The sequence below is a fragment of the Corvus moneduloides genome, chromosome 4, assembly GCF_009650955.1.
Source record: "Corvus moneduloides isolate bCorMon1 chromosome 4, bCorMon1.pri, whole genome shotgun sequence".
NCBI lineage: Eukaryota > Metazoa > Chordata > Aves > Passeriformes > Corvidae > Corvus > Corvus moneduloides.
Genome location: NC_045479.1, coordinates 27,265,323 through 27,290,645, shown reverse-complemented (window position 1 = coordinate 27,290,645; position 25,323 = coordinate 27,265,323). Strand labels below are relative to the sequence as shown.

Here is a 25,323-nt window from a genome sequence, read left to right as displayed (position 1 = left end):
CTTATAAAGGTTAATGGTTAGCAGGATCTGGCACACACCTGGGGAATTAAGCAACTTAGAATAGAGGAATGTTTTCAGAAGAATAAATAGGAAATGAATGCTCACTTCCCCTTCTTTTCCATTGGCAGCATGTAAGACAGTTATATCTTTTAAAAACTTTCTTTAATTTGCCTGGTTTAGGAACAGTATTTTTTCTGCCTGGGAAGAGAAGGAAGGGATTTTTTTTTTTTTTTTTTTTTTTTAAAGCAACCTCTTTGCTGACTTAGCAGTGTGAAAGGAAAGGAATTGCCCTTTCTTGCCTGGCAGGGCTTTGGCTATCCTGTGCTTCTGGGAAACCATCCCTAAAGGAGTCTGAGAGGTTTAGGAAGGAGGCAGCATTCAGCAAACCCACCTGCCATTCACTAATAAATACTCAGTCTATGAATACTCATTCATACCAATTTGGCATCATTTCTTCCTTTTTAGCAGAGTGCTGTCTGAGACTCCTGCCACAGTGCTTAACTCCAGATCTCTGCTTTCTGCACATGTGGATGTGATGGAAACATGCAAACTGGGAGCTGTCACAGCTTTCAATGCTGGCTTGCTGGAGGAGGCACTTATTTTGATAGCTAGAGAAGCATTTCTTTTATGTGTTACGATTATGTGGTATGGTTAAAAAGTACACATGCTAGTTCTGGGATCCATATGCTACCTTATTTCTCTGACTCCAGCCTTTTCAGGATGGGCAAGCACCATACAAGCACAAGTCACTGAGAGCTGAGTAAATTTACAAGATGTTCTTGTTCTTTCTCTGCTGCAGGAAGCCTGTTTGTGGCCTGCCAAGCTGTAAGTACTCTACTTAGTTTGGTGGAGTCTGCTGAAGTACTCCATTTGTTACCTGTGGAGCGTGTCAAGAGCTTGGTGACGTAAGTAAACTGTGCCGGTTCTGTGGTGCTTTATGGTTTTCCTTGGTAGAGAAAGAGATGACTTTGCCTTTATGTAGGAGCTGGTTAAATGCTTGTGTGCTGCCCATTCTGTTATGCTGGTGCATTGCTTCAATATTGTGGTTATGGAATGGAACAAAGTTCTAGACACTGTGTTAGGAGAACCAGGTAGATGTAGTTCCTGTTCAATGACATTTTCTCTGCAAACCGGTCCTTTCTTAGACAGCTGCAGGGTAGTGTGTCAAATAAGGTGGCTCTAGTTTTGCATTGCAGTGCTACACTGCTTCTAGTTTTACTTTGGAATGCTATGCTTAGTAATTCTGTGTTACATTATGATAAAAGAGACAGGAACAGCACTTTCTGAGCTATGTCAAAAGCCTGAGTTTGCTGGCGGTGTTGGGATTCGACTATGTCCTTACCTATCCGTGTTTGTGCTTGCTTCACAATGGGAGGAGATTTTGTATACTCCATTTTATTTATTTTGACTCAATTTTACTTATAATTAGCACAGAAAACTGGCTGTCTGGAGGGATTTAAGGAGACCATTAATCTCTCTCTAGCATCTCCAAGTCTTTGGTGGCTTGAGCTTCAAAATATCCTGTTCATTTAGGAAGTTATGGTGACCGTGTCTGAGGCATGATGGAGCTCAAACAGCTTGCCCAGATCAGGCAGGAATTATTGGCAGTGAGCTTTAGCCTAATGCTTTACTGCCTGCTCTGGGCTGGGGATGTGAAACCTGCTCGGAGCAAGGGATGTAAGGTAGCAGAAGGAGGTTTCTCTGTGAACAGGCAGGATTCCTGGGATCTCACCTAAGCCTGGATTATTTCTTTTCTGTTGAAGTTGATCAGTGACAGAACACCTGGGCAGTAGCAGAAGCCCTTGTGTGACCTATGCAGGTTTATTTTCTGCAGCTGTGTGTATGTGGGTCCAGCATGCAAGTCCCAGTTTGACAAGCCTGATTAATACAAAGGAGGAATCTCATGCCTCTTGGGCTGTCATGGGTTTTGCAGCTGCAAGCCATTGTTCTGGTGAAGTCTGACTTCACTGGTCTGCTGGTGCAAGCAGAGTCTGAAATAGTGGAATTTTCCCTTAATGTTGTAGTTATCACTACTGCCTTATTTTCAAATACCAGTCTTGTTGCAGTGCTTTCTGTATGCTAATAAAATAATCCATTGTTTTAGCACTTTCCCTTCAGACCCCTCTGCGCTCCTGTTGGCTGATCTCTATTACACGAGGCTGGCATTGTGTGGCTGCCGGGAACCCCTTTCCCAAGGGAACCTAATGGACTTGTTTGAGAAGTTGCATCCTAATATTTCCACTGGTGTTTCCAAGGTAATCTGCTCTTTTGAGCACCTGCAAAGTAATTTGTATTTTAACAATAAAATGTAAGTAAACATAGATAAATAATAAAGTCTGAAAGGAGAAGCATGAGACTGTGTAAAGCTATTATTTCCATAGTGTCTGCTTAGACCTGTGTCACTGGGGCATGAGTTAACAGAGATTAACTGTTAGCCCTGTCAGCCTTGCCTCTTCCCTAGAGGTAAATCAGGGCAGGAGCATAATGCATTCACTTCTAATTGCCTTCTAGACTGCGGGAGTTCCTCTGTTTCTCAGCTCTAAGATGAACCTGGTGAAATCAGTCTCCTGTAGCAGACATTAACCTCTCTGTAGGTGTATACATGTCAGTATGTATTGCCTGCATGCTTCTGACATACACTTCTGCTTGGAATAGGTCCGGCTGTTGACTGTTCGAATTCTAAACCATTTTGATAATCCACCTTCTACGCAGATTGAGGTAGGGCCAAAACTTTTCATTTAACGTTTCAAAGCGCTATCTGTGTTCCATGTTCTGTGTGAACTGTTTTTCACTTTGCAGAAACAAAATGTATCTGGTAGAGGTAGTCCTCTGCTTTTGTGCTCACATTCCGCTTTTATTTCTTTGTCCCCCTGCCTCCTGGTGTTTTCAGATGTGTGCCTAAATGATGGAAACCAGAGCAAGTCCCTTGACTTTGTTCTTTAGTCCAGAATGGCTGTGAGTCTGTATACTTTTGTTGAAGTACTTTTCAATGAGATAAAGGTACTCTGACAGAATTCATGTCACTTGCTTGTTCAGGGTGAAGGCACAGGGGAATTCCAGCCAGTATTTGCCATATTGCTCCAAGCAGAACTTGTGCCAGCAACAGTGAATGATTACAGAGAGAAACTTCTCCATTTGAGGAAACTAAGATGTGACATAGTGCAGCCTGCAATACCAAGTGGATCTTTGCAGGAGGTAAGGATTTATTGTCAAAAAGCAGTTGTCACATTCCTTTATTCCAAGAGAATGTTCTTATTCCATCACATGGATTGCAGAGTTTTTAATGAGAGTGCATCAAAAAATCAGTTAACCCCCAGATTAGGTTTTAGAAAACTTAATTGTTAGTAGGGATCACAGCTCCCATTGTCCTCAGGAGTACTGCGTTGAGTGGAACAACAGTGGTATCTAGATAAATGGCCCACAGTCAGATTAATTTGGGTTTGATGTCATGGAAAGGATGGCAAATGATTCCAGGGAGAAGCATTCCAGGCAAATGATTCCAGAGTTGTGAGCAAATTTAAAATCATGACCTTGTCATGTCCTCAGTGTGGTTGAACATGGGTAGGACTCCCGCTGGCCATTGGTGACCTCACTTCTGGGTCTTGCTTCAGCACGAAAATCTTTCATGCCTGTGACCTGTTGAATCTCCTCCGTTGCTGAGCTAAAGGGGGCCTCAGCTCCATGAGGAAGGATTGTAGGTCATCCCTTCTCCATGTACCTCAGCAAGGAGCCAGTCCAGAGGACATGCTTTTAGGCCTAGTGCAGTGAATACTTCTGTGGGCAAACTTTCTTCTTTCTGAGGTCCCTAATGCTGCTGTGGCAGCACTGAAGTTGGAGAGAAAGACAGACAGCCCAAATCATCGTGCTGAACTGGTTTTTCCATGTTTACATTATTTTGGTATAGTTATGAGATCTCAGTGCAGCTTACAGTAAATGGGTTTCGGATTTCCTCATGAAGCTATGAGACAAGGAATGATGATGTGTGTGACTTCCTTCATCACTTGTAGCACTCCAGAGAACTTCTTTGATCAAAGTTTCCTCTTTGAGAGGAAGAACGGTTAGAGGAGCTTGGTTGGTCTCTAACTACTGTTGTTTGCATCTCAACAAGATGGTGTTGTATGTCATTCTAGGTGCCTCTTCGGTATTTACTGGGAATGCTTTATGTTAACTTCAGCCCTCTCTGGGATCCTGTAACTGAACTCATAACGTGAGTATATGCAGTTTGATGCTGCAGTCTGTGGTTGTCTCACGGGACATTCCTCTCATTCCTCTGTGCACAAAAGCTGAGGTAAAAAATGTCCAATTTGGAGAGATTTGTGCATGAGAACATGTGTGAAATCTTCTCAAATTAATTTGAACTCTCAAATCTCAACTCTTTAACTTAGTTCCTGATTTTTCTTACTTTCAAGGGAACAAATACAGTCAAATTGCATCAGAGCTTTTAGTCAGAGGTAGCAGGATTTGATTTGTGTTTTACAAATGGTTAAAGGAACAAGAACTTTCTCTCAGTCTTTCCATCTGCCAACTTCTCTGTCCTTACTGAAAAAACCTCTAAATCCTACTAAAGAGTAGGGAAGTCTGACCATGGTGAAAAAATAAGTGACTTCTTTCAGCATGACTTCGTCTTCTTTTTTTTTCCCCTCTGTTGTACGATTAAAAAGGATGGGATTTTCCTCTTCCAAGCAGTGAATTAATTAAAAAAAAATTAAACCAGCTCTTCAAAAGATATGTCCTTGGTAATTCTGCCTTTGATTCTGTATGATTTGCTGTACAGAAATCGGTAGAAAGCTTGAGAATATTTTTACTCAATTTGAGTCCATTTGAAGTCTTGGGATACAACCAGATTATTTTAATAACAGTTGACATTTGGGATCTGTGAGAAAAGGCAAGGAAGTGCTACAGCTGTATTGTGCAGATGTCCTGCCTCCGGACAGCCACATGAAAGCAGTGATCAAAGCCTTTGATTGTGTTAGTTGTTAAGTAGCTGAGTGACGCTTGCCTTTTCTTATCTTCCTTTTAATTTCATGCTGTATTATGCTTTGTTAGTTCTCATGCAAAGGAAATGGAGAATAAACAGTTCTGGAAGGTCCTGTATGAACATTTGGAGAGGGCTGCAACCTATGCTGGTAAGTCACCTCTCCTGAGCATGGTTATCATAGTAACTCAGCTAATAGTAAATTATGTGACTGTTTTTCATGTGCCCCAAATTTGTGTGCGATGGGGGAATTCAGAACCAGTACTACTGTCGTGTCCAGGGCAGGCGTGGAGAGGCTTGGGAGGAAGCTGTGTCTCCTGTCCTGAACACCGGATGGAAAAGGCCAGCTGCATTACAGGAGGGAGTTGCAGGTTGTGGGAACCATGCAGCAGTTTCATCTTTGCTTAAGGCTGGCACTGCTCAGAGTGGTCAGGAACAGTGACAAAACCTGTATAATGGTGCAAACCATCTTCCTACTCCATGGATTCGGTGGAATTTCTGCAGACAGTCCTTGTTGTGTGTGCTCTTGGGGTTTACCTATGGGCATAAGGAACCTAATATTTCAAGACAGAGTCAGGAGTGTGCAGCCGTTTGGGAACTTCCTGTTATTCAAGGGAACTGAGCCCAATTGACATGTGCCAGGGTTGCAAGGCATCCTAGAACGCTTTCTAAGCAATGTGTGTCTTTCAGGTCAGTGTTAAATACAGCTGTGTCTAAACAGGTGCATGTCACCAAATGTATTACTTTTGTAATGGGGGATGGATTCCTTGCTACTGGTAATTATGAAGTAACCTGAAAAGATTGTCTTATCTCTTCTGTAGAAATGGAGCTACAAAATGAACTAGATGAACAGGAGGAGAGCACTGCTGAAACAGAAAGTGAGAAGATACCAGAAGGACAGGTGGGGACTGTCTTTCTGGAGCAGCTGAGGAGTAGAACAGATTGCAGTGAACGGCTGGACCACACAAATTACCGTTTCCTACTGTGGAAAGCACTGGATAAGTTTCCAGACAGAGTGGAGCCTCGGTCAAGGGAACTTTCCCCACTTCTTTTGAGATTCATTCGGTAAGTAAGATTTACTTTTCAGTTGAGAGGACACAGCTTTCAATGTGTTGCTGAGCTTTAAGATTGGCTATCCCATTAGAGACTTTATTTCTTGAATGCATTGGCTGATGACATGTCTGTTTCCAGTTAAAATAACCTTTTAATTGGAATGTGGATTGTGTTAGAAACTAAGCAGGCTGAAATGAAATTTACAGTAGGTCTCTGCTGCTCAGTCTCTTGTTCATTGACTTGCCATTGTCACAGCCTCATTACTCAGTTACGGAGTGATTTCGGTGGAAATAAAGTTCCTCTTTTCCTTAATGAAAATATGTTTTAATTTGGAATCCCAGAATACCAAAGTGTTTTCCCCCAAGGTGGGGAAAATACTGATTTTGGCAGAGGCTGATTCAAATTCCTGCCCCTGAGGGGAGAGCAGTGGTGTGCTCGTGTATGTGTGCACATATCGGACAGTATGATGGACGTGGGGTAGATGTTATAATAAGAATGGTGAGGTTTTTAGTTGCTGTTGTTGCCCTGGAACCTTGAAAAATTCTTAATTTTCTTAATTCCTTCCTTCTTTTTTTAAACACAGAAATGAGTACTACCCAGCAGATTCCCTAGTGGCTCCATCTCAGGATCTCAGAAGGAAAACTAGTGGTACCATAGCAGCAAAACAAATGCCTGCTGAAGAGGTGAATGATGTTGCTATGGAGGAAGAGGAGGAGGAGGAGGAAGAAAAGGAAGAAGGGGAACCAATTAGTGTAGGACTACCAAAAAAGAAAACAAGAAGAGCTGCTGCTAAGTAAGTATTTTTAGCTTTCCCTTTTGCTTGTGCTTTCATGGAAAGGCAGATTCAGCAGCTCACTTCGATATATAAGCTGTGTTTTGTATATATTATTTTTTCTTCTTTTGCTTGAGCTTCATCATTTCTCAGTGGATTACAAGTCAGAAATTCTGCCTGCACAGTACTAAAAATCCAAATACACTGCCCAAGTTTTATCAACATCTCATTACCTGCTGACCAGTCTGTGGTGTGTTTACTTGAAGCAAAAAATGTGTAGTATTGTGGAGCCATTCTGAAGTTTTCAGAGACTCTTGTACCTGAATTCCCTGGCTTCTCTGTGTATGTCTGTTAGTCTTTGAAAACTGTGGGCATTGCCAAACACTTCAAAAAATGAGACTATTTGTTTAGGTATTCTAATATTGGGATTCTGCCATTTCCTGCCCGTTTATAAATCTTATCTTCTTAGGGACCAAGGTTTTTATTTAGTAGATTGAAGCTGCATGTTGCTGTAATGTCATTATTGCAGTACTGAATACATGGAGAAAGCGGCTCTTTGTATGAATTCTCCCCAGTGATGGTCTCTGTCAAATATCCCTTACAAATACATCACAAAGATTTCTATTCTGACACTTTTGCAAAGTATGGCCCTTGTAATGACAGAGAACTTCAAAGTGTCACCTTGTATGTTGGAACAAGACAAGTATTTGATATGTGACCTAAAGTGTCATTTCATCCCAAGTGTCCTACGGCTTTTTCATTTTTTTCCCAGATTCTGGCTTGTATGTGCAAATTATCAGCAATTAAAATACAGTGACAGTCCAAGATATTTTGTATTTTTCCCAACCTCCATCTCAAAACATCCATGCAGTGAAGTGGAAACATTAGCTCCTGGTAGCCGTAACAAAGATATAAAAGATTTACCAGGGGCGTGTTAATGAGTTGTGGAGTGACCTCCCTTCCCTGAGTCAGGCCTGTGCCAGGGAGGACTCCCTCGTGGGGCTGCACCTGTGTCCCAGGAGGCCTGGCTCTGAGGCAGGGAGGACACACACCTGCCCCGAGCTCCCTGTGGGGTTCTTGGAAGGCGTTGTACTCGTCCCTTGACTGTGCCCAGCCACGGAGGAGGATGGCCCAGCTCAAGAGTTCAGTGTAAATTAGCAGGGGGAACAGCTGAATGAGGACAGCATCTACCAGTTCCACAGCACACATGGTAGAGGAGATCTCTGCCTTCCTTATCCTGGTCTTCTGTGTCCCTTCCCGCGAAGAGCAGATGGGGCAGATGTGACACTACCACTTATACAGCCCTTCACACTGGTAGGAGCAACATGGGCACCATTTATGGACAAGTGAATAAACAGAGAGATAAATACAGAATTTTGGTGTTCCAGGCTGAGCTGGCAGAGAGAAGTAAGCAGCATCCTGACTGTACTCCTTTCTCATGAAAAAAACTGAGCCTACTCAGGGATACTGAAGAAAGGGCGTTCTCTGTGCAGTGAAGTGACAGCTGGAAGGAGCTGTTTAGGAGAGGGAACAGGACACCTCTTGCTGTGTCTGAAATAGTGCTGAAGACTTGCGATCTTCTTGTGTTGTTCTTTGTTTTCTTTCTTGCTAATGAATTTTAATTAAAGTTCCCTGTTTGTTTGTCTCCTGGACATTTTAAAAAATAATTGTTTTGTTTTACAGGCAACTAATAGCCCACTTACAAGTTTTCTCAAAATTCTCAAATCCTCGTGCATTGTATCTGGAGCCTAAGTTGAATGCCTTGTATACCCAGGTAAGGCTATTTGCTTACTTTTAGAATTGCTACTAATAAATAAACTCTTTCATATTTGAATGCAGGGTCTGATACTGCAGAAACCTGTCATTTTCTGAACTCGGCTGTGATAGCTGAGAAAGGAGCTGTCCTTGAGAGGACTTTCTAACAGACTTCACTTGAAATGAGCCCCTTTAGCAAAGACCTGCTTAAGATACCCGGCTTAGTTTGCCAGGAGTGGCACATGCAAACAGATCTGACAGCAGACAAGTAGTAGTCTTTGGCAAGGTGGAGGAGTGGCTGTAGAGGAAATCTGTTCCACTTCCTGCGGGATCTGGAAGAGGATTTAGAACCCAGAGCTTGGGGAAGATCCAAGGAGATTTGTCTTTGTCATGTAGTGTTTTGTGTACTAAGAGTATGGTCAGTATGTACAAGAGATCATCAAGCATCAAAAAAGAAAAAGGAATTTCTTCTTGGAGAATATTCAATTTGCTTGATTCTTTTTTGAGGGATTTTCCTGAAGGAATTGTCAAAAGTATGACTTTGAAGAGGGATTCTAAGTCTTTATCTTACAATCCTTAAAACGGTTTTGTTTTTTAATTTTTTTAATTTTATAGGGTTGTGTTGGTTCCCAGTTGGTGGATTTTTTCAGGTCATTGGAGTTTGCTCTCACTGTTCCCAGTTTGTGTTTTCTGAGGCTGTGGATGTTGAAAGCTCCATTCCTTAGTCCCTGAATTAGAGAATCTCTAGTAGACATCCCCTAATAGACACTCTGTTTCAGTCTATCTCAAAGTATTACTTAGAAAAAGAGTTGATCCATGTGTTTGCTTCCCCATGTTCTTAGCAAAATATTGGACAGTCATGTAAAGGTCAAATCACTGTGGGAAGAACAGGCTGGCACAAGAAGAAAGATTACTTCATCACTTACCGTTTGCATTTCTGTGTCTTAGTATGTGCATTGTCACAGCTGGTGTGTCCATCTAGCACAGGGACATCATGGCAAAGTGACCTTAGATGGCACTTGCCTGTGCTGTTTGGTAGGAGACTGAAGAACTGATAAAGATGCTGCTTGGAGAAATGATCTGTATTTCTTAAATTCTCTTCCCTGTCCTAATGAATCTTATGAGAATATGCTGAGTTGGAAGGGACCCATCAGGATCATCGAGTCCAATTCCTGGTCCTGCACAGGACACCCCAAGAATCAAACCATGTGCCTGAGTGCATTATGCAAACACTTCTTTAACTCAGATAGTCTTGGTGCTGTGTGTTGTTTGGTGCCTAGGTTATGAAGAGTCATCTTCAAGAGAGGACAAATCTCAGTGAGACTTTGCATACCAAGTCTTCCGGGTAGTTAGTTTGTCACAGGAAAGAAATACAGCTATCTTGGAATGGCTTGGGTAGCCTGCTTTTTAATCCAGTCTTCTTAGATACACAGCTGGTAACTGGTTTTGATGATAAATACAAACTGATAGTAGTCCAAAAAAAACCTATGAAAAAGCAAATATTATGACTATCCTATGTAGATAGGAAGGAAAAGTATATATGACCTATCAGCAACCATGCCCACTTTTTATGAGTGGCAGTTGTGCATGTACGTCTTGGCTTTATACTGGCAACACATACATTCTGTTTCCATTTGAATAAATTAGTCCAAATCGTGCTTGAGCTTGTAGCCTTTGGGTTGTTTCACTATTTTCAGTAAGCATTCCTGCCTCCTAGATAGGGACTTTCTTTCTTTCTTTCTTTTATTTGCAGTTACTGTCTCATCAAGACCAGAATGTTCAGAGAATAGCTCTTGACTGTATAATGACATACAAGCATCCTCATCTACTACCATACAGGTAAAAGCTTTTATACTGTTTTAGCATCGGTGAATGAGCCTGCTGTCATATCAGAAGCTTGCTTCAGGGTCAGTTGTATTTGGGGTCCTGTATTTGTTGAAGACACATATGTAAAGTTTCATTGTAGCCAGCTGTATGTTTCGTAACTAAGGCAGGAAATAAGGTCTTGAGGTTGATCAGTGTTTCTTTTTTGTTTAGAGAAAAATAGCAACACTTCCATTCTGTCCCAGAATAGTGTCAGTAGTGTTAGTAGTTCCATCATTTTCAAAGATGTCTTTTGTACTGATGGTTTATAACCACCCAAAGAAAGTGACAGCACAAAACTGTAGTTTGTGGCAAAGTAATCGATTTGGAATATGCCCAGGACTTACTTGTCTACATAATTAGCTTGAACTTGCTGGTTCTTAAAAAAAATTTTTTTAGGAGGGTGAGAAAATAGTACTTTAATATTTTGTATACAGCAAGGATAGATAGGTAGGTAATTAAATATAGATGCATCTGTGTGTCTATCTGTCTATTTTTATAACCCTACCTGCCCTCAAATAATGTTTATTACTCTCAGGGAGAACCTGCAAAGGCTACTGGAGGACAAGAGCTTTAAAGAAGAGATAGTCCATTTCAGTATTTCTGAGGAGACCGCAGTAGTAAAAGGAGAGCATCGACCAGATCTCATTCCTGTTCTTATGAGGTATGTTCTGAAGTATGAGTTCAAAAGCTTCACGGCAGAGTACCATGAGCTGAGATGTAATGCTGCTTCTCATTTTAAACAATTGAGATAAACCCATGGTTAATGGTATAGTTTGATGACTTAGTTTGTGATATTCTGTATGGTTTCCTTATTAACACATTTATGTAATGTGTTAGGCAAATGGTGTTTTCTTTAAAAACAGCAATTTGGTACATGTTGTTTCTACAACGGATTACAGAGAGCTGTGAGGATGTTTCAGTTCACTGAGTATTGCCAGCTATTTGCAGTGATGTGAATTGTCCTGCAGGTAACCAGTTTTATACCTGAAGTTTCCAGCAGGGCTTCCATTGTAGTAGCAGAGGCTGATCTTTCACTAAGCTGATCTTTCACTAAGTAGTTCAGTGGAGACCCTGAAGGGAGAACTTTCACTAGAGAATATTTTTAAATGGAGTTTCTCCTACAGAATAAGATGCTGGAAAACAGATGGCTTGCTGAAAGCTAATGCAACCTCTTTTTGGTTCTTGAAGAATTCTCTATGGCAGAATGAGAAACAAAACAGGGAGCAAAACACAGGGCAAGTCTTCAGCGAGCACTCGCATGTCAATTGTTCTGCGATTTCTGGCCGGCTCACTGCCAGAAGAGATACGGATGTTCTTGGATCTACTCTTTGAAGCTGTGAAGCAATTCAGTAATGGTAGGTAGGCCATAGAAACTGGGGGTGTGGAATTTCCACCTGTAGAGATGTGGGAGGATAAATATGCTTAGTACTGTTACGTGCTTCAGTTTGTCTCTTAACCATACCTTGAAAGGATGAAAGTAAACCCTTGGTAAGGACTAGGTTTCCACTGAGTTTCTCCTTACAAAGCACGATTGCTGTGTTTTATGTGTCCAAGGTCAGAAGAGCTGAACAACTTGCCAGAGCTGTGCAGGTAAGCTGTTGCAGGCCAGGAATGAGCAGTGGCTGGCATCATAGGCTAGCCTGAGTATCATGGCAGTAAACAGAGCTTGTAAAGTGCTCTGATTCTGTAGCAGTGGGAGACATCTGAGTGTCACAGAGATGGAGACACAGAGCTGTTCTTATTTAAAAAGCTGACTGTGAGGATCTGTAATTTAGGGCAAAATTACACTATTTTTCATGTGTCTTCATGGTGCCTCCCTAGATAATTTGCTGTCCCTTTGCCTGTCACAGGGCCTTGCCAGACTGCAGTCCTTCAAAGTATGTCAGACCTGGATTTAGCTAAAGTCCTGCCTCTTGGGCGTCAGCATAGCCTCTTCAATGGTCTTGAAGTTGTGTTGAAAAACATGGGACATTTGATCCAGCAATATCTGCCTGAAATTCTACAGATTCTGCTCTGCATGACTGCTGTGGTATCCCGCATCCTCCAGCAAAGAGAGAAGGTACAGTATATGCAAACAATATACAAACATGTAAATGAAATTTCTTGTCTCCTCCTCCTCTTAGCTCACACATATAAACAGAGCTTTACTGGTAAAAGTAAGTGGAATGCCATTGTGGAGTAAAGCTCAGCAATTAGATGTCTGTCAAAATAGAGGCCAGTGATGCTTGTCTGAAAGTGCTACAGGGCTCAAGCCCTGGTAAAGTTAATGTGTTTAGAAAACTGATTTGGACTGTGTTTTTGTTTAAGTTACTGAAGAGAGAGTTGGAGGTGATCTCTGTGCAGTTCCTGACTGTTTTGTGGAGACGTGGGCATGAGAGAGAGAGATAAATGTTCTGTTGTAAAGATGTAACAAGGTTTTATGGCTGGAAGTTAAAATTTGCCTTAAAGTGGAGTTTCTTGGCTGCAAGGATAAAACATTTGAGCCGGGGAAGGAGAGGTTTAAAGTTCCTTGCCTGAAGACATTAGAGCAAAACCTGTCCATGAGGTGTTTTGTTGCAGTGCTAGACCTTGGGGAGCTCAGCATTGTGGATGATCACAGGGATTGTCTACCCTGAGTGTCTCCTGTCATGGGACACAGGAAGGACATGGATACCAGCTGTGCTTTCAGCACACTAGAAGCATCTTCAGCTCTGTATCAGGAGAAGTCATACTAATCCAGTGTCGCAATTTGGGTCTTAGCCAGAGCACTGCAAATGTTTTTTCCCTTGCTGAGCAATGGCTGTTCATGCAGAAGGGGCCAGGTGAGGAAAACATCCTGTTAAAGATTGGTTGCACCTAAAGGTGGGCCATGGTTGCTTATTGTGGCCCTGTATGCAGGGGAGCAGTGCAGAGATCCCTGAGCTCTAGTCCAGCTACTTGGGGTCTCTTGCCAGCTGCTCAGAAACTGTAACACTGAGCCAGGCTTTTCTATCTTCCTGGTGCAGAGCCTGTTCATATATTAGGTGGGAAACAAGCAAACTGCACAGTCATCATTATCATCACTGTTGTTGTGGTGTTGAAAGGAATTATGAGATGATGGACTGAACAAGTGGGAATGAGTGTTTTGTCACCCATGGGCATGTTCTTGCCAAGACCCAGCTGTGAGCATTTGAGGTTAGAACTTGCTTTGAAAAAATCCATCAAACAAAGCAACTGAACAGAACCTTATAACTGTCCTAATTTATGAAGAGGATTAGCAAATTTGAGGACATCAGCATACCACAGTCTGACTTAAGCATGCCTACGTGTTTTCAGTGAGGACAGGAGACAGGAGTTCTAAAAGCTGCTTCATTAACTGCTAGGAAAGCCACATTTTGCCAGAGTTGCTACAGTAATCCTGTCATGATTGTGTAATGTCAGGAGCGACAGTCTGTTGTTTGCCTGAACTTAATTTAACACTTCATTAGCCCAGGGGCTGTTAAGAGCTCAAGGAAGAGTGTGAGAAATCTGTTTATCTTGAGTAATAATTAGAAGACATTCTTGGAGTTTGAGAGTAATTTATTGCCTGGAGAGTTAAACATCAACTCTGACCACTTTAAGACAAGTTATTAATTTACCATTTCCTACTGATTGTGTTCAGTATTGAGTTTCTTTATCCTCTCAAAGGCTTGATCTCAGAGAACTCTTATGATGATTGAACAGTGGGAAACTCAAAATTACTTCACTTGGAAGCCACCATTGGCAATAGTATCCTGGTTTGTGCTTTCTTTGGGCTTTCAAACAGTTCATTTACCACCTGGAAGCTGATTGCACTCCATTAGTACACATGCAGCATAGCTTGGGAGGTCCTGTTGCAAGAGCTTGGTCGGTTCCTTTTCCACCATCTCCGCTTTGTCTTTTTTACCTGTGATTTTGGATTCTGCGTGGTGGATCATGATATAAACTGGAGACCCAAAAGAGCTTCAGTATCCGACGGTGGCTTTTATTTGCTCTGATGTGGCTTTATTATTTCTGAGGCTGAAGTTCATTACCTCTGCACTGTGGAGCTACTTCATGTGCTTGTGCTGTGAGCTGTATTGCACAGTATGGAAATAATTCAGGTTACTCAGGTCAAGACTCCTCTGAGGGAGACGAGTCAGAATGCAGAAGTGTATGAATTTCCTTACTGGAATGTTTTTCTCAAGAAAGGCTATGGAACATAACCTCTAACTGGGTACAGGAAGCACCTTCCTGTAACCAAACGCTATAGTCCCCACCTCACTCTGCTGGAAGACATGATTCACATTCTTCTCTGTTCCTCCCCCTTTCTCTTCATCTGTTGATTTCTTTTCTTCCCAGAAGATCTCAGTGTGCAAAGTACAACTTCACTTTGGAGAGCTGATTCGGGTCCTTTCAAGTGTAAAACAGAATTGTTTAAGTGTCAAGGCTGGAAATGTAATTTACTGCGGTGTAGCTTTCTGCATTGTGTTCAAAAGGGGCAGATGCTACTGTCTTAAGCCTGTCAGCATGGATTTTTTTATGAACTGAAGGAGTCCTGTGTAACTCACTCAATGCAGGAACAGTGGGCCCCTTTTAGAAAAATTTAGGTCAACTCTGAGATGTAGATTGCTACTGTGAACAAGTTACAAGAGAAAACAGAAGTTTCTGCAAAGGATATATCCATGGTCAATGAAATGCTGCATTTAATTTCAGGGCAAGTAGTTAGTAGTTGTTCTGCAAAGGTCTTACTGGGTTGAGGTTTTTGTTTGGTTTTTTTACAGGTCCAACCTAGGTTGATTAATCCACTGAAGAATTTGAGACGTCTTGGTCTCAAGCTTGTGGCAGAGTTTTTTTCTGATTATGAGACCTACAGCTTTAGTGTGGAAGAGATTGATGCAGTTTTCCATGCTGTGGTATGGCCTCAGGTAAGTATTTTTTGTTTTTCCAAATAACTTATGCGAAACATGCACCATGCAGAAAACTCCAACTGCACTGGAGTCTGTCATGTCAACTATGTCCATCGCTAGGTTGGATGTGGCCTTAGACAGATTGTGGCATCCCAGTGTGTCTGTGCAAGACCAGTTTCTTGGCTCATGTCTGATTAGTCCTGAAACAATCAAGTCACAGATTAAAGTACAAATTAATTCATCTGAATAAAATGGATGTCATTTCTTTGTTCTTTAACCACAGAAGCAGACTTCTTCCCTAGATGCTTCAGGGAAGCTAAGTAATACAAGTCATTTCTGGGTGCTGCTTTTCTGTGTGACAGTTGTTGGGCCTGTGGTAGGGGACTGCAGTAGCAAATGCTGCTGCAGGAAAGGAAGGACCCAGCAGGGTCTGTCAGTGGGCTGTGTGGTCTTGTGCCTGCCTGCCAAGAGTTCCATGTGAGCACAGTGACAAAGCACAGGCTTGTGGCTTTTATCAGAGAAATTCAGATCATCTCTGAGCTTGGAAAATGCACTGCTGTGAGATGGAGAGAGAACACAGTATTTAAAATTAAATTGTGCTGTCTTTGTCTGTGCAGTGGCTCTGGGGTTGGCAGGGAGTGCCTGTACCAGCTGCTGGGTTGTCTCTCCTCTAAAAGCAGTTATCTCCATGCAAAGGTTAACTGAGTAAGAGGGGCTGACTCCAGGAGTGCTCTTCTACAGAGGGTTTTGAGGTATCCAAGTGTTCAGCTTCCTTGCGGCAGAAAAGCCTGTTAAAGAGCACTGGTATGGTCTGTGAAACCACAGAGCTGCTTCTCTAGACATTGTGTTTGTTTACTCCTACACTGTTTCTCTGCTCTACCAGTAACAATATGTGATGTGTAGTAGGTGTATATGGACAAACAGTAGATAAAATAGTAGCAGGCAGTGCATATAGCTCTGTATTGCTCTGGGTTGAGGAACAGGGAGGTGTATGCTCCTGGTTTGTCCATGGAGTCTTCTTACAGCCAGGGTGCTACGTGGGAAAAGCGGTGAACATTTATTGCAGTTCCAGAGCAGTTCAGGCTTTTAGTCAACGAAGCACTTTAAAGCTTTCAGGGAGCACTGTATTTGCAAATGCTGAGTAACTCTGAGCAAGATGTACTGTTGTTACTAAATAGTTAGAAGGCCTCTTGTCCTTACTTACGTCTAGAAGACGGCTGGTTTTGAAGCTTGGATGGTAGTACGATCCAGAAGCTCCCTCTAGAGCCTTTTTTGGTGAACTCCATGAAGGTTTTGGCAAAAGAATCATTTTGCTTTGCGTGTTTTCCTTTCTTAAAACTATAGAACTGAGGTGTGTAAAAACTCGTGGAGAGGACAAATTGTTTTAAGCCTGTTGAACCTGGAATTGGAGTTTGCTGTTCTACATAGCCCAGGATTTTGCTGCAGGGGCTCAATATTGCTAGCCTGCACAGCAGCATTCCTGCAGGATTGGATTAATGGTTTACTCTTCATTGTACATCATTCAGGAAATCTCTGTTTTATGCAGGGCAATAGTATTACCAACCTTTGGGACAGGAGAAGATGATTTCTAAGATGTTGGCTATGATGGTCAGACCTACCTTCTTTTCTGTTATGCTCAGGTCTTGAGCAAACTGAGCTAGTCCAAACCCCACATGCACCATCCTGGCTGCCACCCCTGGATGCACTGGAGTCTGCTCTGCCTGTGTGTTCACTAATGGTGCCTTGCCAACAGTCCAACAGTGGTCAGGGTGGAAACCCAGCTCTGTGACTTGGTTGGAGCCTGTTGGGTTTCGGAATCGCAGAGAGGAGGGTGCACTGGGTCACTTTAGCCTGTGTCCAGTCATGAAAGAGCGGCAGCTCTTGTGTGTGGCTTAGGCTGGGCACCTCTTAGGTGGGGTTGTTTTGGATACAGAACCCTGTTAGGAGATTCCATTCATGGGATGCAGTACAGTGTTCCAGCCTCCCCAGTGAGGCCATGGAGATACAGACCAGGTGCTGCAGTCAGGGCATAGGAAATGTGGGAGAAGTGAGTTCTGGGTGCTGTGCTTGAGATTTCAGAGGTGTGTCCAGGACAGGTTGCTAAGTCTCTGGCAAATGTGAGGCTTCATGGGAATCTAGTTTCAAGGGAGGGCAAAAATGGTAGCTGGAATACTGTATAAATAGGAGTGAGATGATCTGAGTCATTTGACAAATATTGAGGAAGTTGGGAAAACAAGGTTGAAATTACTTCATAAAAAAGATTAACTATAGAATGTGAGGTCTTTGTTAGAGATGAGGTTTTTAAGTTGCTTTACTTACTTGTGTTGCATTGCTATCTGATTTTTCCCTCCTTTAGGTCTGCAGATTGGCTTCAGAGAGTCAGTATTCTCCAACTTGCCTGCTCAAACTCATTCACACCTGGAGTAAGAACCCCAGGTAAGTGTTCTGGCAAACAAGCCTAAGTACTTCTGAATACATTAAATACAAGGAAAAAGAGCACACTAACAGTCTGTGAATAATTGTGTCGAAAACCGTATTTTCTTTTCCCATTAGACTGTTATTCTTTTGATAGCAGTCAAAGCAGCTGGGAAGTTTTCCAGTTTATGCAAGTACTCACTTTTTAATAGGCTGGTTTTCCCATACTGTTTTTCCCATATTAAGCACATATGCAGCCCAAACCCAACTCACGGGTGAGGAGGAGGCCTGACTTCTTAGGATATGTCCATCTTCACCAATGACAACTTAGTCTTGCAAGGTGGGAAGTCAGTTTTACAATATATAATACCATTCATGGTTTTGTGAGTCTCTATTTCTTTCCATTTTATGAAAGAGTATGGGCAAATTCAGCATAGAATCTGTGACTGAGAGTCTGTCACTGAAAGTTGTAAAAGAGTTTTTTTTGATTCAGACACTGTGAGAAGTTCTAGTTCAACTGTCTTGAGAGATTTTTGCCTCTTCCACAGACTCACTGCTTTTCCTTTGCTAAGGTCCCTGGTATTTCTTATAAGACACCTCATTTGCAGGCATGAAGACCTTACGTACAAACTTCTGTTAAAAATGGTATTGGATCACTAGGTTAGGAGCAGACTAAGAGTAGACTCGGGCTGTGGAGAAAGGATTAGGTTTAGATGATGCTATCTTGAAGCAAGAAAAGGGACTTTATAATCTCTCAACTTCCATTCACTGCATTTTTCATTACACTTGTTCTTGTTTTTTTTTGCACTTTTTTATTGGTTGAAGTGGAAGACAGTCATTTTTTTTGTGTGACTTCTTGCACAAAAGAATTATATTTAATTCTTATATATATATATATATATGTAATTATAAAATTTTGAACCTGATTTTCAGTGAACCTTTTTATAATCTTTCTCTCAGATATTTCCCTTTACTGGCCAAGCAGCAGCCAGATCACCCAGAGAGTGATATACTGTCAAATGTATTTGCTGTGCTGTCAGCCAAGAATCTGTCTGAGGCCACATCCAGTCTTGTGATGGACATCGCTGATAGCCTTCTCAACAGCCCAGATTTTGAACCCACGGAGCAGGTTTCCAGTTTGAGTGTGACTGGCTGTGTTGTCGTGGTCACTGGAGAGGTGACAGAAGGTATGCCTGCCTGAGAAGTCTGAGAGACCTGGTGGGTGCTTTGGATGAAGGTGTTAGATTATGGTGAGGTTGTCTACGCTGGCTGAGAATACTGGGGAGGAGGATCTCCCAGCAGAGATGGAAACATCAATGTATAAATTTGTCTTGTTGTGCTCAAGAATGGTAAAGTCCTACTTGTTTCATGATTGATGAGATCTGCATTTGAGTGTCAGGGTTCTGAGCATGGAGAGATTCCTTATGAAGAGGGAAATGTTGACCTGTTCTGTCTGTGAAGTTTTGACTGATACAAGTTCAAGAACTGCATTGCTGACTTGGCTCTGTGCCTAGCACCACATTTTATATAAAGGCCTCCTTCATGTATGCACATGATCATATATCACTTTGATGTTTAGTCTGTGCTCTCTGACAAGGAAGACCTGGCATCTTTGAGAGTTAGGCAAGAACAGTAGTGTGCTGTGTTTGATGCTGTGGAGACATCATTCACTGCAACACTCAAAGCTAGTGGAAAGGAGCATGTGCCCTTGTTATGGCAGCTTTGATTTTACAAAGAGGTCAGTGGTAGAATAAAGAAAATCACATCTACAAATGCTCCAGTCATTTTAGGAGCTGTTACTACTATTGAGGAGTGTCCTTGGTACCTTCTGATAAGCCTACACTTCAGAGGGCTGTTACTGAAATCTGTGAGGAGAGTGGTGTGTGCTTTCTTTGATCCCATCTCAGACACATTAGACTTGGTCTCAGCAAGTGCTGGTGCTTGTTCCCAGCCACCAGCTGCCCTGCACATTCATAGCTCCCATTTATTTATTCTTCCACTGATGAAGCCTCCTTTGTCCTAATTTCCCCTTCGTGTTGGGTTGGATCTCCCTTCTGTTTCTTGCAGCAGTGTTTCTTGGGTGTTGCTAACTGTTGTATCCCTCACAGAGCCCCTCAGTCTAGGTTGCCGGTTGGTCCTGCCTCATGTTCCTGCCATACTTCAGTACTTCAGCAAAACAATGTTAAGTGTGGAAAAGGTGAAAAAGAAGAAGTATAGAGCTCAAGTCAGCAAAGAGCTGAGTATACTTTCCAAGTAAGTGATTCTTAGAGCTCTGTCTTGGGGTGAACAAGACTCAAAACCGTTAAAAAATTGGAAGGAGGCAGGAAGAAAGCGGCTTATTGTAATAGGTTCCAAATTAAAAAATGCTGTGTCTCAAACTATTTAAATTTACAACAGTTGTAAATACCTGGATCTATCATTGACCTTGCAAGTGGCTGGTGACAAGTGATAAGTTTTCACAAGTTGATTGGAGCAGATTTTGTTGCTGGTACTCAAACCTAATGTCTCTTGAGGGTAGAAAAAGGTGCAGAAATGCCTGCAGTCATGTGGAACTGAATGCTTGGGCTGGTACTGTGAATTTGGTAGGTACACTCCATTAACTTGGATAGGCTGACAAAGCCCTGTGAAATGAACTAGTGCTGACAGAGTTTTTCTTTGCTCTATACTGGTGATTGAAATTATATAAGAGAGTACATTACCTTGTCCAATTGTACAGGATCAGCAAATTTATACAAGAGAAGAGTCAGAATTCAGTGCTTGTGAGCCTTCTCCTCCCTTTCCTTTATCAGAGTAACATGGAGCAGGTAGGTAAAAATTATTTCCTCCCCCTATTAAACATATGTTTTTCTTTTAATAAAGTATATTTGTTTCTTTAAGATACAGTTAAAAGTTTTACTGATGACATGCCATTTCTCATTATTAGCCTGATGTCAAGTTTTCATGTGTTTGTAGTCTGCTCAGAGTACCATGCCACTGCATGTTGATGTTCACTACTCACCCAGAGATGCCAGTGCCCAGACTGATTCTGTTCCCCCTTTTCATGGGAAAGGTCTACAGAAGTTATAATGCAGTCTTTACCTTCTCCATCACTGTAGTCGATCCACCAAATTGCTTGCAGAGTTTGAAATAATTGCTCTTCTTCGCTGTGGATTTTATGCACCCCAAATCCAAGGCCACAGCATCTGGACAGCAATGTGAATATATATGGTTGAGTATGTAGTACATGTGGTATACTGGGCAGTGCTGCATTAGTCTGCTGCAGGATGAAAGGCAAAGGCAAACTGTGTACAGTACTCTTTTGGAGTTTTAAATCTGTGAACCATTAAGGGACCACATGTGATACCTGTCGAGGGAGATCATACAAGAGCTTCTTTACTGTGTGGTGACTGGGCATGGAACAGATTGCCCAGAGAGTCTGTGGAGTCTCCCTCATTGGAGATACTCAAGAACTGTCTGGATGCAATCCTGTGCCATGTGCTCTGGGATAACCCTGCTTGAGCAGGGAGCTTGGACCAGATGACCCCCCATGGTCCTTTCCAACCTGACCCATTCTGTGATTCAGTGAAGTATATGGTGCTGTTAATGTTCATCTGACATATTCAAGAAAGACTACTTTTTAAAGCTCTATTAGTTCTCCTGACCTTTGAGTCGTGAGGAAAGGCACATAAAAGAAGTCTTTATCGTGCTGACAGTCGTCTCTTAAGACTGTGTTGTTTCTAATTGAAAGGTTGCAAGTACTTCTGAGAGATTTGATGATTGCATTGTGTCCTTCTAATTCTTTGTTCTCGTTCAGTATCTCTGATCTGAATAAAGTACAGCAATGTTCACTTCATGTCTTGAAATATGTCCCAAGGAAATGAAATAATCTTGTGAGGTTTCAGTATTTGTTATCTGTCTCTTTCAGGGTACACAAATTGACATTCTGGAGACAGTGCAGAACTTGCTGAGGCATTGCTCAAACCCTACAAGCTTTCTCAAACCACTGGCAAAGCTTTTTTCTGTCATCCAGAACAAACTGTCTCGAAATAAGTTGTGCTTGGTATTTCAGGTATTGCATTTCTACGTTTCTGTGCTTTTTTTTTTTAACTTGTTCTAAGAGATCAAGAACAAAGTAATAGCAGTATTTATCTTTGTACATGACTTTAAAAACCTTTTTAATCTACTTCTTGTGTTAAGTGAAAGTAACAGAATTCTATGTGATAGAAATTAATGAGCTGCACAAAGATTTGTAAAAGTTTTGGCTTACAGCCTGGCTGATGTGAACCTCACCAGGGATCTTTAGTGTAAGAGAAGCCAAATAAAGCACTTAAATTGTAACAGATCCTGTATGTTGGTAAAATAAGAATGGATTTCAGTATCCTGAAGATGATTTTTGTTTGTATTCTTCTCTCACAGTTTATAGTAAGCTGTTTTGTATTACTTTGAAGTGACTTACATAACTTCTTCTTAGCAGGAAAACACAGGAAACATTCAGTGTAGATGTTTAGAAGCTTAGGAACTTAAAACAGATATCCTCCAACTTACAGAAGAAAGGTTCTTATGAAGGTTCTAACAGGAGAAAGACTAATGCTGTTGCTTTATTTATTTTTTGTCTTAGGTGGTAAAATCTTGAGTTATCCACATTTTTAACAACTATAAGAGTTAACTGGGTTTTTTATGTTTCTTTTTAGACTTTATCTGACTTGGACAGTAAGTTGAAGTATATTACTGATGTTGTTAAGGTATGTACAGTTTCTTTGCTCCCTTTTTATCCCAGTAGTGTATGATCATGTTTCTGTCATTTTTCGTTACCCACTTGTTGCTCTGTCTTAGCTGAATGCCTTTGATCAGCGACATCTGGATGATATCGACTTCGATGTGCGTCTGGCAGCATTTCAGTCAATCACAGCCCACATCAAGGAAATGCAAGCAGTGGATACTGACTTCCTCATTGCTGTTATGCACAACTGCTTCTATACCATCCAGGTTGGCTGAATATTCCTTCTCTTGCTTTGTGCACCATGTGTCCGTGATGAATCTAACTTCCAACTTACTTCCACTGGCTGGTTTTTGGCACCATGTAACATTCAGAAAGTATATTTAGGTATTCTTACAAACATCTTTTTGAAGTTTTGTCTGTTTACCTTCTCAACTGTGTGTCCCAAAACAAAAATACAGTGCAGCAAAAATTTCTGTCAGTGAGCCCTGGAACACTTGTGCTGTATAGAAGGCACATTGCAGGATTGAAAGGCTGATTTTCTATTTGTTGCAACATGTTCTGGTTGTGTGGGCCTGCCAGTAAATCTAAAAGGATTTTTCCTGATGGGTAAGGTGAGCATTAATTTGGAAGTGGAACTTCTATAGGAAAGCTCTCAAGAGTTTCTGAGTCTCTACAGGCCTCTGTATGTTTTATCCAGTGGTTCTGTTCTGTCCAGGCTTTTGGGGAGATAAAAGGTGTCATAGCCAGACTCATGGTGCCATTTCTTCATCCACTCAGCTTGGAGATATGGCTCTTAGTGACAACGCAAGCCTTTGCTTGACCAGTTTCATCCACCGACTGGCAGAAATCAGCCACACAGAAGATGAGTACAAGGAGCTAATCCAGCACACTCTCCTGGAGTCTGTGAGAAGGGGTCTGAAGAGTAAGACTGGGTAATGTGTCTGAATCACTTATCTCCAGCTATCTTCAGGGTAATAAGGACATTTTTTGGGTGAGTTCTCAAAGTCCCCTGCTGGGACAAGAAGTGCAGGTACCCACTGTAAACTTACTTGTCATTTGAAACCTTATAAAAATTTTAAAATTACAGAACGTAGCTGTGTTTCTTTGCTGTTCAGCTTTCTTAGCTGTAACTCATTCTTTGGAGGGGAGGCTTTAATTTATATGCAGTCCATAATAGGTGCATTTTTTGTTACCAAAAATTAGGACATGTTTGACTGAAACACTTGTAAATGATGGCACTGCCGTTCTGTGGAGTGTGTAGCAGCCTCTCCAAGGGGTACTTAAAATTTACTGCTTGCTATTTGTAGAGCATCCAGCAGGACTACACGTCGCTGCTTTCCTGCCTCATTCAGACATTCCCAGCAAATCCCGAATTCCAGGATTTGGTCCAGCTGACCAACCGCCATGATCCTGACATGGACTTCTTTGAGAACATGAAACACATGCAGGTAAAAGACAGCAGGCATTTCTTGGTGCCTCTCTCCCCCTGCCAAGTAAAAACATCTTACTGTGAGGGTACGTTTTGCAAAGCATCTGTGTGATGACTGCAGAGAAATTGAACCTGTGTTGTTAGATACCGTTACAAAAAAGAGGGGTGTGGACATCATCAGGAGTGATTGAGAATCAAAGTCATGTTTCTGTGTAGAAATTTCTTGGTTTTATGATAGCCCACAGTCAGCAATATCCTGAAGATCCCTCTGACGTAGGCAGGGAATGGGTCTCTGTTTTTTCTGGCCTGTTGCCTGCTACTCTCAGTCTGGAGGCTCTGCAGCCCCTTCCCATTCACAAACCTTTGCAATATAAGTGTTACACAAAGCCTGGTCTCCTGGTTTTTCTTGCAGTGTTTCTTCTGCTTTCAGAGATGTAATCTGAGAGAGTCTTTGCTGTATCTGCAGTTATATGCAAAGTCTTAGGTTTTTAACCTGTAATTTGCTCTGGTCTTTGCATCTCATTGCAGCAGCTGCTGTTTGCAATTGCCTCCCTTGTCTAATACCTGAAGATAGCACAGTCTTAAGACTGGGAATTCACAATGCCATTGAGTAGGAATATCTGTTGAGGCAAAAGGCTAGTGAAAGCCCAGAGATTTAAGGAAAAAGGCATGGCTTGGAAACGACCATAATATGTTTATGCCGTTATTTAAAACTGGGACATTTTCAGAACTGCTGGATGTAGGTGCTCTCTCGTGCTAGCTATGACTCAAGCTTCACCTCATTCACTGTCTCCCACGTTTGATGCAGATCCACAGGAGGGCACGAGCTCTGAGGAAACTGGCAAAGCAACTCACTGAAGAAAAGCTTGTGCTGTCTTCTAAATCCCTCCAGAACTATATCATGCCTTATGCTACAACTGCCATTTTTAGTGAAAAAATGCTTAAGGTAGGCTCTTTAACTGAATGCATCCACTTGAATATTTTCACCTTTCTTAGATACCATTTGCCTTAAAAACCTAACTACTTTAGAAGGCTGATATGTTTGTGGAGTGAGTGTTTCCTTTGCAGACAAAAGTGCTGTGCTGGTTTTGGTGACAGAAAGAGGGTTTGGAAAGTGCAGATGTAGTCTGGACCCAATCCTGTATCTGCTAAACTTGTCCTGCTTCTCAAAGGTTGATCTCTTAACTGTGTGGGTTTAGGTTTTTTGTTTTGTTTTAGTTTTTTACTTGGGATTTTATTTGTCTTCATTTTTTGTAATCAGCTTCTTATTTTTTCCCCTCTGCCTCCAAACTGCTGTCTTCCTGTTTAGTTGTGAGATTAGTTACTCTTTGACAGTAGACTCTGGGAATATAGGCTGTGCCTAGTAATAGAGGTGGGAATAAATACAGTTTTCTCTGGATTTAAAGGGAAACTGCAGAACTTGGCTGAAAACATCTGAGATTAATAGCAGCTTTATAATTAAAATTTGAAGGGTGACATTCTGTTTGTCAATTT

The 25,323-nt window shown here is 41.8% G+C and overlaps 1 protein-coding gene across 1 annotated transcript in view; it reads left to right on the top strand.

Moving 5' to 3' along the window:
* The window catches only part of UTP20 (UTP20 small subunit processome component), a 64,019-nt gene that overhangs the window by 17,894 nt on the left and 20,802 nt on the right, over positions 1-25,323 (top strand). The window contains 24 exon segments of the mRNA XM_032107835.1: positions 800-905; positions 2,105-2,255; positions 2,656-2,718; positions 3,037-3,195; positions 4,131-4,207; positions 5,047-5,126; positions 5,797-6,040; positions 6,612-6,821; positions 8,484-8,574; positions 10,309-10,394; positions 10,957-11,082; positions 11,610-11,776; positions 12,272-12,480; positions 15,161-15,304; positions 17,643-17,722; positions 18,662-18,888; positions 19,810-19,954; positions 20,418-20,505; positions 21,606-21,749; positions 22,372-22,422; positions 22,514-22,666; positions 23,178-23,331; positions 23,706-23,848; positions 24,638-24,775. Coding sequence (XP_031963726.1) covers positions 800-905; positions 2,105-2,255; positions 2,656-2,718; positions 3,037-3,195; positions 4,131-4,207; positions 5,047-5,126; positions 5,797-6,040; positions 6,612-6,821; positions 8,484-8,574; positions 10,309-10,394; positions 10,957-11,082; positions 11,610-11,776; positions 12,272-12,480; positions 15,161-15,304; positions 17,643-17,722; positions 18,662-18,888; positions 19,810-19,954; positions 20,418-20,505; positions 21,606-21,749; positions 22,372-22,422; positions 22,514-22,666; positions 23,178-23,331; positions 23,706-23,848; positions 24,638-24,775 — 3,236 coding nt within the window.